We start from the raw sequence: 19514 nt of genomic DNA, 5'->3' as shown, positions 1-19514 counted from the left end.
GTGTTTTGTTTAGAAGTTTAGAAAAATTGTAATAATAAGTAATGATTAGATAAAAAAAATTGAAAAATTAAAAATTTGAAATTGAAAAGTATTTGTGTATGTGATGTTTGGATATATAGATGATATAAGATGAGATGAAATCATCTCTCTATCCAAACCTAGCCTAAAGTCGTACATTCAACCACCGCTCGAGCGAGTGGGCGGCAAAACTTATTTGCGACCAAAAAATCTATTCCAGTAAAAGCATTTATGTTATAGTATATATGGTTACGATTAAACACTTTTAATTCCTTGTTATCTCAAAAATTTAAACGGATAGGAAGATCAGGTAAAATTATTTATTTGTATTATTTTATTTATAATTGCTAGTAGTAGTACTGCAACATTGCCATATGTTCAGTTTGGATGGAAACTTGTTACTAATTATATGTGTCCCTGTTGGCAATGTATTGTTTATTAATTGTCTGTTGATAATATGTTCTGTTGTCATCCTTGCAGTTAATTAAGCCGGAAATAGTACTATTATTAGACTAGTAATTAGAGTATGTGTACGTCCCTTGATGAGGCCTTCGATATAGCTTGTATTTTTCAATGAAGTTGACCTTCCAAAAACGAAATCGATTACACGATCTCAATCAACCTATGAATTGGATACATGATTCCGACTTCACGTGCGGGTGAATCCAGTTAGTTGGCAAATGTCAAACATAAATAAATAAAATAAAATAGATTATTTATTTAAAAAAAAAAAGAAAAAAAACATACAAAACGACAACTAAACAAAACAGCTCATCATATATACACTGTCGATATCAGTCGATAGCATCATTATTTTCTCAGCTGCCTGAAAGTGTTCGACTAATTAATAATTTCATGATTGTCATTTATAGATCTCAACGACACCCATGATGACAAATCATAATCTAATTGGAACAAATCTTTGTTTTCCCCCCTTTTTTTTGAGGTTCGTTGAAACTAATTAATCTTATAATAAGGTTGTTTTCTAGATCTCCTTTTTCTTTTGATAATTGATGAAAGGAATCATGGTTGATTAGAATCCGGACTAACCAAAAGCAAAATTAAGCTAGCTAGCGATATGACATTCTAATTAATTTAGAGTACTTAAAAAAATTCGTACAAGAATTATAATATAAATTATCCACCTGCTTTTCAATATGGAGATTATTAATTGGCAGTTAATGGGCTGAAAATTAATGAAGTGAATGCCTTTCTTCTTCTTTCAATATCATGAGGAACAGTTATCACGTCACTGATCGATCATGGAGGACTTGCGGAAGTCCTTGAATCGACCCAAGCATCTGATCAATAGCGTACGCATATATCGAAATTAAGGCCCGGCCTTGGTTCGATGTCTCGTGACTGAATACCATTAGAGACAGGCAAGAATCCTAAGATCAGAAACGAATTAATTAATAGCATCCCAATTCCCTTCAAAGAACTGTAGAACACATGAGAGGATGCCTAAACTGATCAGAAACTAATGATTGCATGCATGGCACATTTATAGTGGTCCAGCTGTGTTTTTCTCGACTTTTTGGGGATTGCAGAATCCAAACTCATCCCAGTACTTGACATTAATCTAGTAATAAGATGCATGCATGCATGGATGCTTCATAATTGGAAGCTTCTTGTTGTTAGTAGCGTTTGTTCTCTTCGCAGGTTTTTGGTTCACATGCATTCTACTCATGAAAAGTACTACGCTTCACGTGCATGCTTTTACGTACCTTCGGGAAAGATCTTGTAATCTTGGGAGTGAGGGGGATAGGGTGGAGTAGATAAACTGTACAAGGGGTTTGTGTTTTATCGAGTCATGTGCATTAGATTATATGATTAAACTTTAACTCGGCAAATATTTTTACGAGCCAAATCTCTTAATTTTGATTCCATCAGTTTTTTCGTACCCATAATGTAATTTGTTTAATAAAAAAATAATATTGGATTGACTTGTGTCGATCCAAATAGTAACTAAAAGAACCATAAATAATAATTATAAACATAATTTTTTATTAGAAAAATATAACTGTTCTTCAGCAGCCAGTCTTAGTTTCCTACACCACACATCCAACGTAATAAATCGGGTCTATAGCTATGTCATGGTTCGAATGACAAACCACTTTCCTTTCCACTTATGCTTCTATCTTTCTCTTTCTCAATTTCCGATCCCATTTCATCTGATGCTCTCTCTCTCTCTCCCTCGTTGCAAAGAAGTTGCAAACAATCAATTTATTATAATTCCACTCAGGAAGCTAAATCTCAAGAAGTTAAAAACCATCATTTAATTTAAAAAAAATCCACATTTCAGTTTCCTCACCTTTCTACGCAGCCAAACACGCACACACACACAAAATAAGTTAAACCACGTATGTTCTCAATATTTCATCTTCGTCACTTTACATAAAGTTATGATTAGCATGATTAGGTGATGGAGAAGAAGTTGATATCGAGGGTTTTGAGTTTAAGAAGCTTTGTGCAATATTGCAGAAGCAAAGGAGAATGTGGGGAATAGGTTTTTGGGTTAGGGTTTCAACAGAAAAATCAGAAAGTGAGTTATTTTTTAAAGTTATTTTCTTTCAAAAATGAATTTTTGAAAAGGTGGCAGCGGTGGCCGAGATATATGGTCGGAAAACGATCAAATCCTCCAGAGAAACTTGATAGTGTAAAATATATCAAAGCTGGAGAAATGTTTTTGTTACTCAATACCAAAACAGAGCAATATATTGCAGAATATATAGAGTTTTCTGTTACATCAGTATCTATCCAAATTTACAATTCAAACTATTTTATAATTTAAACTAGTGACGTGCTTATCTATTTAACATTTGAATTTGAATGGTGTTGTATATCCTTCTATTGCGGATGATCATTATCTTTCTATTGTGGATGAGCCTTGAGATCTAAAGATTCGGGTTTGCATGCTGAGTCCAGAGAGGTAAGTCTAACAGCCCCTGCAAGCTTATGGGAGGTGGAAGCACATGAAGCTTGTCATGAAACAGAGCAAACTGAGATATAGTAAGACCCTTAGTGAAGATGTCTGCGACTTGATCAATGGTGGAAATAAACCGAATCACAATATCCTTATTAAGCACCTTTTCACGTATGAAGTTAAAATCGATTTTAATATACTTAGTACGCGCATGGTACACAAGATTAGAAGTCAATGAAATAACACTAATATTATCACACCAAATAGCTGGTGGATAAGGTAAAGGAAGATGTAATTCTTGCAAAAGCATCTGTAACCAATAAGCTTCAGTAGTGGTATACGAGAGAGCCCTATATTTGGCTTCGGTACTGGAGCAAGACACTACAGATTGCTTTTTGGCACACCATGAAATGAGACTTGAGCCAAAAAATACAGCATAGCCTGTGGTATATTTACGATTGTCAGGATCACCAACCCAATCGGAATCACAAAAAATGTTAAGTTGAGAAGCTCCCTTGCGATAAAACGGACCATGATCAACACTCATTTCAAGATATCTTAAGACTCGCTTAACAGCAACCTAGTGAGAAGTGGTAGGAGAATGCATAAATTGACAAAGTTGATTTACAGAGTATGCCATATCTGGTCTAGTAAGAGTGCAATATTGTAGTGCACCTACGAGTTGCCGATAAGTGGAGACTTCAGTTTCGGATAGTGCAGAACCATCGTGACTAGAAAGTTTGGTGCCACATATGGTTGGAGCAGAGTAAGGCTTAGCACCGATCATACCAGCACGATGGAGGAGGTCCAAAATATATTTGGATTGTCTCAAATGTAAAAATTCAAAGGTGCGGTGAGCTTCCATTCCTAAGAAATATCCAAGATCACCAAGATCTTTTATGGCAAAGGACTGCTGCAGTTGTTTTATAATTGAGAAAACAACAAACTTGTCGGTACCTATAATAAGAACGTCATCTACGTAGACAAGCACATAGATGGTAGATGTAGGTGTGGACAAGATAAATAATGATAAATCAACAGTAGATGTGCAAAATCCAATATCATGAAGAGCCTGAGAAAGACGATAATACCAAGCATGGGGTGCTTGTTTTAAGCCATATAAAGCTTTGTGTAGACGACATACGTGATATGAAAATTGAGGATCAACAAAGCCACGTGCTTGTTCCATATACACAGTTTCATCCAAATATCCATGTAAGAATGCATTAGAAACATCTATTTGACGAATGCACCAATCAAAGTTAACTGCCAAAGCCAATATTAATAGAATAGTAGAGCTTTTAACAATTAACAACAAGACTAAAAGTGTCGGTAAAATCAACTCCACACTTTTGATCATACCCTTTGGTAACCAATCTTGCCTTGAACCGATCGATAGATATCTGGTCTAGACCCACTTGTTGCGGACAATGTTATGGCCAGTGGGTTTAGGGCGCAATGACCAAGTGCCATTGGAGATAAGAGCATCAAACTCTTGACTCATAGCAGCTCGCCATTCGATAGAGGCAGAGGCTTGAGAGTAACAAGTGGATTCCGTAGGTTGAATGACACTACTAAGAGCTTGGAGAGGATGTTTCGTAGAGTAAAACATTTGGTAGTCAGGGAATGATTTGGGGCAAAGTGAACCTGTGCAGGAACGAGTAACATTGGGTGGCATCGGTTTAAGGCAAGCCGAGAGGGTGCAGGTGCATGTATGATAGAAAAGGTAGGTGGCGTAGGGACTAAAGGAGATGGAGAAGATGAAAGTGAAGCAGATTTAGAAATAGAAGAAGGAAGTGGGGAAGACAGACCTGAGTTAGAAGGAGCAGCTGAAGTCAATGTGGAGAATGCATCAACAGGTAGAAGAACAATCATACGAGTTGCATGTGCTGAGGAGTAGGGATGGCATTTTGAGAGAAAGTGATACCTGGAAAAACAGTTTCATCGAACACCACATGACGTGTAACAATAATTTTGTTAGAGATGGGATCAAAGCATCGATAACCTTTGTGATGATAACCATATCCAAGAAAGATACAACGTTTGCTACGATACATTAGTTTGTGAGCATTATATGGACGTAGTAATGGAAAACATAGACAACAAAAAGTGTGGAAAGAGGTGTAATCTGGTGGTATTTGAAATAAAAGAAAATGAGGATTTGCATGATGAAGAATTGGGGTTGGGAGACCCATCTCCACAATGTGGCAATTTTTTGGAGTTATAAAATATATTTCATCTCATCTCATCTTCACAATTGATACTATGTAAAATATATCAAAGCTGGAGAAATGTTTTTTTGTGAGATCCCAGAATTTCATAAGTTTTAATTATTTTAATTGTGTTATTTTATTTTAATTTATTTTGGTGTATTTTTCCTTATATTTTTAAATTTAGTGTATTATTTTAATTATGTTATTGTGTTATTTTAGTTTGGGCTTGTAAATTCTATTGTTTTTATTCTTGGGCTGTGTGTGTGTTTTGTTTGGGTTGTGTGCGTGTTTTAATTAAACCCAGCCCTTGTGTTTGATCCAACCCGTAATGAGACCAGCCCGTGAGGCATCTGGTAACCAGCTTTCCCTTAAATCGAACGGCGCCGTTTTGATGGAGTCTAGGGTTTCATCCCTTTTCTTCTTGTGCTGTGCAGCAGCAACTCTTCTTCTTCCTCCTTTCTTCTTCTTCTTTCTTCTTCTTCTTCCTTCCAGCGGGTTCCTCTTCCTCAACGCAGCAGCTGTCGACGCCAACCGGACCATAGTCACGCATTTCAGCCGTTTGTCGCCACCTCCATCTTGCTTCTTCCTCTCCGTGTCATTCGATGGAGGCTCCGAAGCCTTGCTGTCAAGCCGTGGCTTCACACGGCCACCACCACCATCCACCTCGAGCTTCCATGGTTTCTCCATATCCATCATTCGTTTGCTGTCAACCCGCACTGCCACGCACGGCTTGAGCTGCGGTTTTCCTTTCTTCCACCCGTGTGACACGCGGTCCCTCCAACCGCCACACTTGGCCTATTTAAGGCCACGGGTTCCTCAATCTATATCTCTCTTAAACTTTTCATCCCTTTGTATTGGAGTGTTTGGTCTGTGAATTTTTTAGTGAACCCGAGTGGTTGTGTGGCTTTGCCGAGTGCTTTTGATTCTGAAATTTGTGAGTTTTGGGTGTTAAAACCGAGAGCTTGAGATTTTGTTGTGCTTGGTTTTGTTCTAATTGAGGAAAAATTGATCGGTTGGTGTTTGTTGTTGCCGTGTGATAAAACCCAATTTTTGGGCACTGTTCCGCTGAGCTACCACCTTGAGCAAACGTTCTTTCGCTTGATCTTTCAGAAATACCTATCTTCGTGTGTACGTAATTTTTCAGTTTTATTAATAAAGTTGTTGTAATTGTATTTTGTAAACTGTCATTTCTAATGTAACTGTTAATTGTAATGATTTGTTGGAATTGGGCCATGGGCTGGTTTGGAGGACAGGGTATGACGTGTATTGTGAAATGGTGAAATTGTAAATAAATGATTAATTTTATAAATGAATTATGTTAATTGTATATTCCTATTAAATGATTGAACTGTATATTTATAGTTTTTATTGAAATGTGCTGTGATGTTACGTGGTCTGTTGCATTGGTTACTAAATATGTGGGTGCGTGTGTATCACGACTCCAAGCCGAGATGGGGTATTATCTCAGTGGAGCTCCTCTGGTCACTCGGGAATGTAACAGACTGACGTGACATCCCCTGAGTTGTCGCAGGGTGACAATGGGAATGGACGAGACAGTAACGCTCTCGTACCGATTCCGTGACCTTTTGGCAGGCGAGGTTAGAGGATGCTTGGCCATGTACGCGCAAGGCGCAGAACTGAGCATCGCTCGTTACGAAGTCTCATGCACGGACGTTACCCGTGATGTGACGAAGAGAGCCAAGCTGTGCGGACGGTCCATAGGGGAGACCGTGGTGCATGCTTAATTTCGTAATAATTATGATTGGGACCAAAAATAAGATTTTTGGTGTAAGTATAAAAATGACATTTTTGAAAAATTGAATGTGGGTTGTTATTCTGTCCGTATGGGGACGCGTGGTTATATAAATGTATTTTAAATCTCTTGTATGTTGTTTTGGTTAATTACTTGCTGAGATGTCATAATCTCATTATGGTGTTTTACCCTACGGTTCCGTTTTATGGTGCCGTAGAGTTTGACGCAGAGCCCTAGTATGAACCTGAAGGACCGACTTCGCAAGAAGCTTAAGTTGCTGATATGTTGTTCAGCGTTTTGGGATTTGTTTCCCTTATGTTATTTGTTTTCTTTAAATTATCTGTTGGAAGACTGTAAAATTCTTGTAAAATTATTTTACTGTTTTTTGAATAATTTTGATACTTAATGAAGAAAGACCTTTTATTTTCTCCACTGCGAATATTATTGTGTACATTTATTGCGTGTTGTACACACTTTGAGCACTGGTCGTTGGGGTGCGTGATCCGTGTGGCCATCATCCTGGTGTCACGAACTCCATAAAAATAACATGTGGGAGACGAGGGCGCCACAGGTGGTATCAGAGCGGCCTGGCTCTGGGTAAAACTGTATAAATACCTAGGTGCAGTACCAAAAAATTTTATTGTAATCGAGTTTTAAAAGACACGTTTTATCAGAAAGATGGACCAATCAGGAATGCCACATCCAGAACCTGAGAATGACTTGTCTTGTACTGATGGGAATCTCGCCATGGCTAGAGCCTAACCCGTATGATAGAATTTCTTCAACAGAATTTTTCGCGGCAAAGGGAGCAACAGAACGGTTGTCCGTACGAACGCTTTCTAGCTCATAGGACCCCTGCTTTTTCTGTACAAGAGGATCCACTTCGTGTTGGAAGGTGGATTAGTGATCTCGAAAAGACATTTGAGATTTGTGGGTGTACTGAAACTCAGAAGGTGTTATACGCAAGTTACCTGTTGCAAGGTGACGCGACTGCTTGGTGGGGGACCAAGCGGGAGCTTCTGGAAATGGAGTTAAGATCAATTGCAGCAGTATCTTGGCTATGGTTTAAAAAAGAATTCAATGATTGTTTCTTCCCGAACACTATGAGGAAACAAAAGGCACGAGAGTTTAATAATTTAGTGCAAGGGGAGATGACGGTCGAACAGTATGCCTGGAAGTTTATAGAACTCGGGAAGTTTGCTACACATTTGATTGCAACAGAGGAGATGCGGTTCGAGCGATTTCAGGAGGGTCTACGGCGAGAGATCCGTAGACAGGTTGCTTGTTTGCAAATTCTGACTTTTCAGCAATTAGTGGAGGTTGCTTCGATTGCAGAGCGAGAGTTTATTGATCCTGTTGCTGCTCCAATTGGGCAAAAGAGAAGAGTTTTCGGGGAAGGAAGTAGTTCGGCATCTGCACCTAAGTTTATTTTCAGGACTGGGGCCCGACTGCAGATGGCCACCGGAGTACGAATGGGGGGTCGAGCGCCAGTATGTGGCATATGCAATAGACATGCGAGTGCCAGATGTCTGGGATTCAGTGTTTCAGATGCGGACAAACGGGACATCTTGCTTCCAACTGCCCTACTATGATGCAGGCGAACCGAGGCGGTTACCATGGTGGGAGGACTACCTCAAGACCAACTATTTAAGCTAAGGTCTAAGCAGTGACACCTGGTGAGGTAGATGATGAAGCTCAGGAAACCCAAAATGCTGGAGTCATCACAGGTATAGATTTCTATCCAATCATTTGAAGTTACTTTATTGGGTGTTTTGTTTTGTTAGATTTAATTGGTAGTTTTAAATCTTTTTAGGTAGAGTTCGACTGTATGATTATTATGCTTGCACTTTGTTTGACTCGGGAGCATCTCAGTCGTTCATTTCTGCCACGTTTGCATGGATGTGCAACCTGGTCTTTAAACCTTTATCGCAGTCTTTGGTAGTGAAGTTATCAAATGGGGAAACTGTGTGGTGTTCGAAGGTTACCCTAGGTTGTCCTCTGGTTATTAATGGAATGACTCTTAAGGCAGATTTGATAAGGTTTAAATTACTTGAGTTTGACATTATTTTAGGAATGGATTGGTTATATCAGTATTTCGCCAGCATTAATTGTTGTAGTCGGATTGTTAGTTTCCAACTACCTGGGGGAAAGTATTTAGAGTTTGCAGGAAGGAAGATAAAGGCGAAACCTGCAGTTATATCTGCCATTCAAGCAAGCAGGGACTTAGCAAATGGGGCAGATGCCTTCTTGGTTCATGTGGTGTCTACATTTTCGAAGAAGAAATCTTTAGCAGATATTTCGATTGTGAGGGAGTTCTCTGATGTGTTTGTAGATGATTTGCCTGGCTTACCACCTGTTTGTGATTTGGAGTTCGCCATTGATCTAGAATCCGGTGCGGCACCAGTTCATAAGGCCCCGTATCGAATGGCGCCAGCGGAATTAAAAGAGCTGAAAAGTCAATTGCAGGAACTGGTTGATAAGGGGTTTATTCAGCCTAGTTTTTCACCTTGGGGAGCACCAGTGCTATTTGTTAAAAAGAATGATGGTACCCTTAGAATGTGTATAGATTATCGAGAGCTCAATAAAGTAACCATTAAGAATAAGTATCCCCTACCTCAAATTGATGATTTATTCGATCAACTTCAAGGTGCTACTACTTTTTCAAAAATTGATTTAAAATCGGGATACTATCAATTGAGGATAAAGGATCAGGATATACCTAAGACTGCATTTAGGTCTAGGTATGGGCATTATGAGTTTAAAGTGATGCCGTTTGGATTAGCCAATGCCCCTGCAGCATTTGTGGATATGATGAATAGAGTATTCCGACCCTATCTAGATTCCTTTGTGATAGTTTTTATTGATGATATTTTGGTTTATTCTCGAGAACCGGAAGAGCACACTAGTCATCTTCGATTGGTTTTGGGTAAGTTAAGAGATCATCAACTCTTTGCAAATCTGAACAAGTGTGAATTTTGGTTGGAGGAGATTAAATTTCTTGGTCATGTTATGTCCCGTGATGGAGTAGCAGTTGATCCAAGTAAGGTCGAAGCTGTATTGGCATGGCCACGTCCTTCAACGGTGCACAAAATTTGAAGTTTCTTGGAACTTGCTGGTTGTTATCGCAGGTTTGTAGAAGGCTTTGCTCGATTGTCTGGACCTCTCACTACTCTTACCAGGAAAAATGTGGAGTTTGTTTGGTCCGACAAATGCGAGAAGAGTTTTTAGGAGTTGAAGAAGAGGTTAACTACAGCACCTGTTTTGGCACTTCCGGAACCTCATAAGCCGTTTGTGGTTTTTAGTGATGCTTCCAAATTTGGTTTGGGATGTGTTATTATGCAGGAGGAAAGAGTTGTGGGGTATCCATCCCGCCAACTGAAGGATCATGAGAAGAATTATCCCACATACGACTTGGAGTTAGCAGCTGTGGTTTTCGCTCTCAAAATTTGGCGGTACTATTTATATGGTGAGACTTGTGAAATTTACACTGATCATAAGAGCCTTAAACATCTTTTCTCGCAGAAAAATCTTAACATGAGACAGAAGAGATGATTAGAGTTAATCAGTGATTATAAGTGTGAGATTAAGTACCACCCAGGAAAAGCAAATCTGGTTACAGATGCACTAAGTCGGAAGTCTTATTCAGTTGATAAGGCTGAGTTATCAGGGTTAGACTCTCTCCTTTCTGAAATAAGGAGACTTCTTGCTGCGAGTTCACAGCAGGAAGAGGTGTTGAATTCAATTCATGATATCCGAGTTCTTGATTTTGAGGAGTTGAAGACTTTGCAGGAAAATGACTCTAAGTTGTTAGATATTAAAGAAAGAGTCAAGAAGTCACAAGGACCCGCGCATTTTAGTCTAAGCAGATATGACATTTTTTTATTCCGTAATCGTAGGGTGATTCCTACAGATTCAGAATTTAAAGAAAGAATCTTGACTGAGGCCCATGCAGTGCCTTATTCAGTTCATCCTAGAAGTACAAAAATGTACCGAAACTTGAAGAAAAGTTTTTGGTGGGAGGGAATGAAAAGAGATATTGCTTTGTTTATTGCAAAATGTACAACTTGTCGGCAGGTTAAAGCTGAGCATCAGAGGCCCGCTAGCTATCTTCGACCACTCCCTATTCCTGAGTGGAAATGGGACGACATCGCAATGGATTTTGTAATTAGTCTACAAAGGACGCCTAGTGGGAAGAATTCAATCTGGGTTATTATTGATCGGTTGACCAAGAGCGCCCATTTCTTACCTATTTTTAACACTGATACTTTGGGAACTTTGACTCGGATATATGTCAAGGAAATTGTGCGTCTTCATGGAATACCCAAGAGTATAGTGTCAGATAGGGACCCACGATTCACGTCTCTCTTTTGGAAAAGTTTGCAGACAGCTTTGGGCACCAAGTTGAAATTCAGCAGTGCTTATCATCCTCAAACTGACGGCCAATCAGAACGCACTATTCAGACCCTTAAGGATATGTTGCGAGCTTGTGTTTTGGATTTTAAGGGAAGTTGAGAAAATCATCTGTCGCTTATAGAGTTTGCTTATAATAACAGTTTTCAAGCGACTATCCAAATGGCCCCTTATGAAGCTCTTTATGGGAGAAAGTGCAGATCTCCTTTGTTTTGGGATGATGTTGGTGAAGGGAACCTACTTGGACCAAAGATTATTCAGGACCTGAGGAATCAGGTTCGAGTTATAAGAGACAAGATGGCAGCTACGCAGAGTCGTCAGAAAAGCTGTTCGGACACGAGGAAGATGATTGGATGTACCTCAAAGTTTCTCCAATGAAAGACGTTAAGCGTTTTGGTAAAAAAGGGAAACTTAGTCCGAGGTATGTTAGCCCTTTTCAGATTCTGGAGAAGGTTGAACCAATTGCTTATCGTATTGCCTTGCCAGAATATTTTGGAGAGATTCATGATGTTTTCCACGTGTCGTCATTGAAGAAGAGCTTTGGTCAGCAGGAGCCACGTTTCGTTGATTCAGGGAGCATTCAACTCCGGCCTGATCTCACGTATGAAGTTGTTCCAACTTGGATCTTGGACAGAAAGGAGCAACAATTGAGATCCAAGTCGATACCTCTAGTTTTGGTATCTTGGGGAGATCCTTTAGCTCAGGATTTTTCGTGGGAGAGAGAAGCAGACATGAGAAAGTTCTACCCTTACTTGTTCGGGTAGTTTTGAATGTTTGTTTTCTTTCTCAAGTTTGTTTTGAGTTTTGTATTGTATCTTGTTTCGGAATCAATGAAGGAACTTAACAATTTCGAGGACGGAATTTCTTTTAAGGGGGGAAGGATGTGAGATCCCAAAATTTCATAAGTTTTAATTATTTTAATTGTGTTATTTTATTTTAATTTATTTTGGTGTATTTTTCCTTATATTTTTAAATTTAGTGTATTATTTTAATTATGTTATTGTGTTATTTTAGTTTGGGCTTGTTAATTTTATTGTTTTTATTCTTGGGCTGTGTGTGTGTTTTGTTTGGGCTGTGTGTGTGTTTTAATTAAACCTAGCCCGTGCAAAGTGTAAGCCCAGCCCTTGTGTTTGATCCAACCCGTAATGAGCCCAGCCCGTGAGGCATCTGGTAACCAGCTTTCCCTTAAATGGAACGGCGCCGTTTTGATGGAGTCTAGGGTTTCATCCCTTTTCTTCTTGCGCCGTGCAGCAGCAACTCTTCTTCTTCCTCCTTTCTTCTTCTTCTTTCTTCTTCTTCTTCCTTCCAGCGGGTTCCTCTTCCTCCACGCAGCAGCTGCCGATGCCAACCGGACCTTAGTCACGCATTTCAGCCGTTTGTCGCCACCTCCATCTTGCTTCTTCCTCTCCGTGTCGTTCGATGGAGGCTCCGAAGCCTTGCTGTCAACCCGTGGCTTCATACGACCACCACCTCCTTCCACCTCGAGCTTCCATGGTTTGTCCGTGTCCATCATTCGTCTGCTGTCAACCCGCACTGCCACGCACGGCTTGAGCTGCGGTTTTCTTTTCTTCCACCCGTGTGACACGCGGTCCCTCCAACCGCCACACTTGGTCTATTTAAGGCCACAGGTTCCTCAATCTATGTCTCTCTTAAACTTTTCATCCCTTTGTAATTGGAGTGTTTTGTTTGTGAATTTTTGAGTGAACCCGAGTGGTTGTGTGGCTTTGCCGAGTGTTTTTGATTATGAAATTTGTGAGTTTTGGGTGTTAAAACCGAGAGCTTGAGATTTTGTTGTGCTTGGTTTTGTTCTAATTGAGGGAAAATCGATCGGTTGGTGTTTGTTGTTACCGTGTGATAAAACCCAATTTTTGGGCACTGTTCCGCTGAGCCGCCACCTTGAGCAGACGTTCTTTCGCTTGATCTTTCAGAAATACCCATCTTCGTGTGTATGTAATTTTTCAATTTTATTAATAAAGTTGTTGTAATTGTTTTTTGTAAACTATCATTTCTGATGTAACTGTTAATTGTAATGATTTGTTGGAATTAGGCCATGGGCCGGTTTGGAGGACGGGGTATGACGTATATTGTGAAATGGTGAAATTGTAAGTAAATGATTAATTTTATAAATGAATTATGTTAATTGTATATTCCTATTAAATGATTGAACTGTATATTTATGGTTTTTATTAAAATGTGCTGTGATGTTACGTGGTCTGTTGCATTGGTTATTGAATATGTGGGTGCGTGTGTATCACGACCCCAAGCCGAGATAGGGTATTATCTTGGTGGAGCTCCTATGGTCACTCGGGAACGTAATAGACTGACGTGACATCCCCTGAGTTATCGCAGGGCGACGACGGGAACAGACGAGATGGTAACGCTCTCGTACCGATTCCGTGACCTTTTGGCTGGCGAGGTTAGATGATGCTTGGCCATGTACGCGCTGGGCGCGGAACTGAGCATCGCTCGTTACGAAGTCTCATGCACGGACGTTAACCGTGATGTGACGAAGAGAACCAGGGTGTGCGGACGGTCCATAGGGGAGACCGTGGTACATGCGTAATTTCGTAATAATTATGATTGGGACCAAAATTTTGATTTTTGGTGTAAGTATAAAAATGATATTTTTGAGAAATTGAATGTGGGTTGTTATTCTGTCCGTATGGGGACGCGTGGTTATATAAATGTGTTTTAAATCTCTTGGATGATGTTTTGGTTAATTACTTACTGAGATGTCATAATCTCATTGTGGTGTTTTGCCCTACGGTTCCCTTTTATGGTGCCGTAGAGTTTGACGCAGAGCCCGAGTATGAACCTGAAGGACCGACTCTGCCAGAAGCTTAAGTTGCTGATATGTTGTTCAGCGTTTTGGGATTTGTTTCCCTTATGTTATTTGTTTTCTTTAAATTATCTGTTGGAAGACTGTAAAATTCTTGTAAAGTTATTTTACTATTTTTTTAACAATTCTAGTACTTAACAAAGAAAGGCCTTTTATTTTCTCCACTGCGAATATTATTGTGTACATTTATTGTATGTTGTACACACTTTGAGCACTGGTCGTTGGGGTGCATGATCCGTGTGGTCATCATTCCGGTGTTACGAACTCCATAAAAATAATACATGGGGGTCGAGGGCGCCACATTTTTGGTACTCAATACCAAAACAGATCAATATATTGCAGTATATAGAAAGTTTTATGTTACATCAGTATTTATCCAAATTTACAATTCAAACTATTTTATAATTTAAACTAGTGATGTGCTTATCTATTTAACATTTGAATTTGAATGGTGTTGTATATCCTTCTGTTGCGGATGATCATTATCCTTTTGTTGTGGATGAACCTTGAGATCTAACGATTTGGGTTTGCATGCTGTGTCTAGAGAGGTAAGTTTAACAGATGGAAAGATGAATTCTTGTTCTAGGTCAGCAAAAGATGAGAAGGAGAAGCCAAATAAATCCTGTGATCATCTTGATTCTGCTAATTGAGCACACTCAAAGTAGGAAGCTAGGCCATAGATCTCGGCAATACTCAGATGATGTCCTTGCAATTAAAGGGACAAAACTCTCACCGAGATCCAAGAACATTGAGAAATGGGGTTGTTGTTTCAAAATGAGCGGTTAGAAAAATAAAAATATAAACTAATGTGACGGAGTGTATGGTGTTGGTAGCAGAGTAGAACAACTCTTTTTATTAATCCACAGTCCACATGATTGATTTGTTTTTACCCGAATATTAAAACACTAAAATTCGTTCATTAATCCACAGTTCACAATCCACGTTGATTTGTTTCCGCAATCCCTTAGGGCTGGTTTTGATAGTGGGTTGATATAAGATGACTTGGAAATAGTAGTAAAATGATTTGAGTTAAAATATTTTATAGGATTTTGAGAAAGAAGAGAGAAAATGTTGAATAAACATATTATAAAATTAAAATATTATTAGAATATAATTTTTTTAATATAAATTTTATTATAAAATTTGAAAATTTTGAATTATTTTATGTTTTGTTTGAAAAAATTGTAAGAATTAAGTAATGATTAACTAAAAAAATTAAATATTTAAAATTAAAAAAATATTTATATTTTTAATGTTTAAATAATAAAATAAAATAAAATAAGATAGGATAGAAACATCTTTCTATTCAAACCACGCATCAAAATAAGTTTTACTTTGGATTGTTGTGTCCCTACAATTAATATAATAAAAGAGGAAATAAGGGAATAGGTGGAAGCTGGTTTGCCTGACTTACCTACCACTTTATAGTAAACAGCATTGTTTGGTTGGAGTTGCCCCTGGCTCATCTCTAAAGACCAAGTGCTTTTGGATTTTCTGCCACTTTAGGGGTTGCAATCAATGTTTTGAATACCGTACCGGACAACGTATCGGTCAAGGTATTGGAATGAAATATTTTAGTACCGATATCATTTCGAGATAGCATTTCGGGATAACGTTTCGAGATAGTCGATCTATAAATAAATTATATATATAAATATATATAAAAATTATATTCTAAAATAATAGTCTATATATAAATAAATTATATACAAATACATATATATATATATAAATTATAAATAGTCTAGTCTAAATTGAGGGTTAAAAAATAAGTTTGTAGTTTGAAAAAATAAAAAAAAAAAAAATACAGGCCGAAATATCGCCGGTACCGGCCGAAATATAGGCCGGTACAGGCCGAAATTGAGGCCGGTATGACCGGTACCTGCCGGTATGGAACAGGTATAGTACCTGTACCGGCCGGACCGTCGAAACGAAAAATTTCGATCGTACCGGCCGGTACGATACGAAATTTAAAACTTTGGTTGCAACAATAACCGTCAATGTTTTTAATACTGTCCTCCGTACCACCGAGTCTTGTACCAATCACACGTTTTGGGGATCCACACAAAAATTGACTTCTATCATACAAGGCAAAACCCTTGGAATAAAAAAAAAAAAAAACACTTAAAACTCAAGTTCAATTATGGCCCAATTTTTCTTTATTTTCTTGATTTTAGAGAAGGTTTGGAGGATGAGATAATAATTTAATGTTTTATTTGAAAGTTTAAAATATTATATTTTAATATTAATATTATTTTAAGATTTAAAAAAGTAAAATTATTTATTATATTTTGTATTTAGATTTAAAAAATATGTAATGATAAATAATATAAGATGAAAATTTTATATTTTATTTTGTACCCCGATGTTATGGTAAGATTTAGCCTTAACAAAATTTAAGAGACATATTTGAGTAATATTATATACAGTCATGAGTTGTTCAAGTATTGCATATTCATTTTGAAAAAGTATGAGTTCTACTATTAAAAAATTATTATTTTTATGTAGATCACATATTTATTTATTTTTTTTAAAATAATGCACGGCGCTTACCACTCTATAATTACGAATATCATTTCTTGCTTTCATCAATCGCCATATCAACAGCATCTCAAGAATCTATTAAATATTTTTTCTTTTTGTACTTTGGGTTGGGCTCCAGACTGAAAGATATTGAGGTTTAAATTATCAATGCCTGCCTGCCAAGTAAAGTGAACATTCGAAATTGAATCGCACTTGGGTTTTGAACACATACATGTAATATATAATATGCCTTATTCTTATTCCATTTTGGGTCCATTGAAAAGTAAGCGGGCCCAAATTGGGCCTAATCTAATCTGATTCTAATTAGACCCACAATCTAATTAAGAACATGTGCGGAAACTAGACTTTCATCTTCCTGAACTCAATATACTAAACGAAGCTGACAGTTCCCCAATTCTACTGGTTCTACTATTTTCTGCTTGTTACCCAGATTTTTTGTTTTTTGGACTCAAAAGAGCCTGGAATATAGCTTTGATTTTGGCACTCATATTCTAGCCGTAGGGGCATTAAAAGTCAACATTTTTTTACGTAGATCATTTCTCAAATGCTTAGGTGTTGTTTGGTTACATAAATCATCTCATCTCATCATATATAATTATTATAATTTTTTCAAACTCTCATATAAAATATAATAAACAATTCAATTTTAAGATACAAATTATATTGTAACAATATTTTATTTAACTCTCATCTCATCTCATCTTATCTATATATCTAAACGAGGCCAGATTTCATGTCATTTTGAACAAAGATTGTGATTTGTATGCGGTGAATCGGCACTCATGTATCAATGCCATTCTACGGGTACAAAGGACTTATATGCTCTGATACGCAATTGCAACGTCTACATATGAAGCCAAAGCCGTCGTCATTATCCACTAACTCGTTGGGCAATCAGTTCATTTTTCTTGGGTACAGATTGATTGAAAATTCAGTATTCCCATGTGTTTTTTTTTTTTTTTCCTCGTTAAAAAAGAGTAGCAGCCTAAGGTAGACGTTGACAGAGGACCCTTAATTTGGATGACAGAATACAAGGGGATTGTATTACAAATTCCTCGAACTTTGATAGCTTGGACTTTTAGGACTTAGATAAGTATGAAGTATTCCTGATGTTCTTCATAATTCAAAGTGGCTCGTTCGTGATCGTAATCTTTCCTTTTGGCATGACAATTGGGCGGAGGGTGGTCCTCTTAGTAGGTCTTATCCTGATATTGAGCAGCCTTTATTAAAAATAGTTAAGTGTTGTCTCTAAAATGGGTGGGATGTTCCCCTTCTGGAAAGGCTTGTTGACCCCCAAAAAATTTCTGACTTGTGTAATTTTTTAGCTAGGAGGAAGGAGGGTCAAGATGTTTTAATCTGGTTAAATGACACGGCTGGTAATTTTACTACTAAAAGTGCCTGGGATTGTATCCGTGTTAGGGCGCCTCCTTTACCTTGGGTTGATTGGATTTGGCACAAGAATCTTCCTAAGAAAATTTCTATTATGATGTGGAAGGCTAATTATAACTGCTATAGCGTTGATGAGAAGATTAAATCTATTGGTATCCCCTTGGTTTCTAAATGCCACTGTTGTTCTAGGGGTCAGATTGAGGATTTGAATCATGTGCTTTGTACTGGTAATTTTGCTCGTCAGATTTGGCGTATGGCTGCGACTTAGTTAGGTGTTCCCATAGGTGTGTATCAAACTTGGCAGGAACAAATAAATTTTTGGTTCCGTCGCGCTAATAAGTATTCTCAAGTTAGAACTATTTTTGGTCTTCTCCATTCCATTGTTTCTTGGAAACTTTGGGATTGGCGTTGCAATGCCAGGTATGATGGTAAGGTTTCTAGTGTGGAGTCGGTTTGGCATGTTATCATTTTTTGGCTTCGCAGGATTATGCATTTGATTATGCAAGTCTCTAAGATTTCTAATCAGGATGTGGCTATCTTAAATAAATTGGAGATCCCGATATTAGCCCCTAAACCTAAGCAGGTGCGTGTGGAGAGATGGTCTAGACCACAAGATGGTTGGGTGAAATTGAATACAGATGGTAGTAGTTTAGGTAATCCTGGGCTGGCTGGTGCCGGAGGTGTTCTTCATGACCATAATGGTAAGCTCCGAATGGTGTATTCCGTGTTTTTGGGTTAGGGCTCTAATAATTTTGCAGAAATGCACAGTGTTTTGGAGGGGATTCGTAGGTGTTATCATCTTGGGTTTTCTCATGTTGAGATTGAGACAGATTCTCAGCTGCTTGTCAATTGGATTATTAAAGGGACTTACAATATCTGGTATCTTGAGGATTATTGGGATGAATTACATGACTACATCAGACGCATGGAATATCGTATTCATTATATTTTTCATGAAGGTAATGATGTGGCTGATTTTCTTGTTAAGAAGGGTGCTGGAGGTTTAAACATGAATTGGGTGGATGATAGCAATATGCCGACCCAGTTAAGAGGGATTCTTCGCACGGACAGGATTAAGCTTCATTATCTTCGCATCTCGTAAGTTTGTCCTTGGTAAGTTTGGTTTTCTATGGTTTCTTTTATTCATTGGATATTATTATTTGTTTGTGTGCTCTTTCTTGTAGGTGTTGGTTTGTTTCTAGGGTTGGTTTTTGTTTTTTGTTATTGTAATTTGAGCAACTGTGATTAATGTTTTGTTTGTATGGTTGTTTAGGTTTTTTGATATCTGGGTTTTGGTTTTATGCTTATTTGTATCCCGCAGGTGTTTGGTTGTAACCACAGTTTTTTTCCGTCACAAGTGAGGGCTATCAATAAAATTGGGGTACTGTTTTTATTTTTTATTTTTTTAAGACTTAGATAAGT

General features: G+C 38.0%; 1 protein-coding gene across 1 annotated transcript; it reads left to right on the top strand.

Moving 5' to 3' along the window:
- The first annotated feature begins 8983 nt into the window (after positions 1-8983).
- On the top strand, positions 8984-19194 carry LOC121262763 (uncharacterized protein K02A2.6-like). The gene is made up of 10 exons (XM_041165357.1): positions 8984-9407; positions 9477-9955; positions 10039-10152; positions 10253-10376; positions 10509-10735; positions 10985-11116; positions 11207-11385; positions 11553-12080; positions 18513-18793; positions 18851-19194. The coding sequence occupies exons 1-10, from the start codon at positions 8984-8986 to the stop codon at positions 19192-19194; spliced, it is 2832 nt and encodes a 943-aa protein (XP_041021291.1).
- The last annotated feature ends 320 nt before the right edge of the window (positions 19195-19514 follow it).

The sequence above is a fragment of the Juglans microcarpa x Juglans regia genome, chromosome 4S (assembly GCF_004785595.1).
Source record: "Juglans microcarpa x Juglans regia isolate MS1-56 chromosome 4S, Jm3101_v1.0, whole genome shotgun sequence".
Taxonomy (NCBI): Eukaryota; Viridiplantae; Streptophyta; class Magnoliopsida; order Fagales; family Juglandaceae; genus Juglans; species Juglans microcarpa x Juglans regia.
The sequence above is the reverse complement of the archived record's forward strand: the minus strand, read 5'-3'. Positions and strand labels throughout refer to the sequence as shown.

What these genes read in the sequence shown, in the direction of transcription:
- LOC121262763 (XM_041165357.1), top strand. Translation starts at nt 8,984, where the DNA reads ATGGATTGGTTATATCAGTATTTCGCCAGCATTAATTGTTGTAGTCGG. An exon ending in TAAGGGGTTTATTCAGCCTA is followed by an intron (nt 9,408 to 9,476) that starts GTTTTTCACCTT and finishes GAATGTGTATAG; the next exon opens with ATTATCGAGAGCTCAATAAA. An exon ending in TTGGCGGTACTATTTATATG is followed by an intron (nt 10,377 to 10,508) that starts GTGAGACTTGTG and finishes AGTACCACCCAG; the next exon opens with GAAAAGCAAATCTGGTTACA.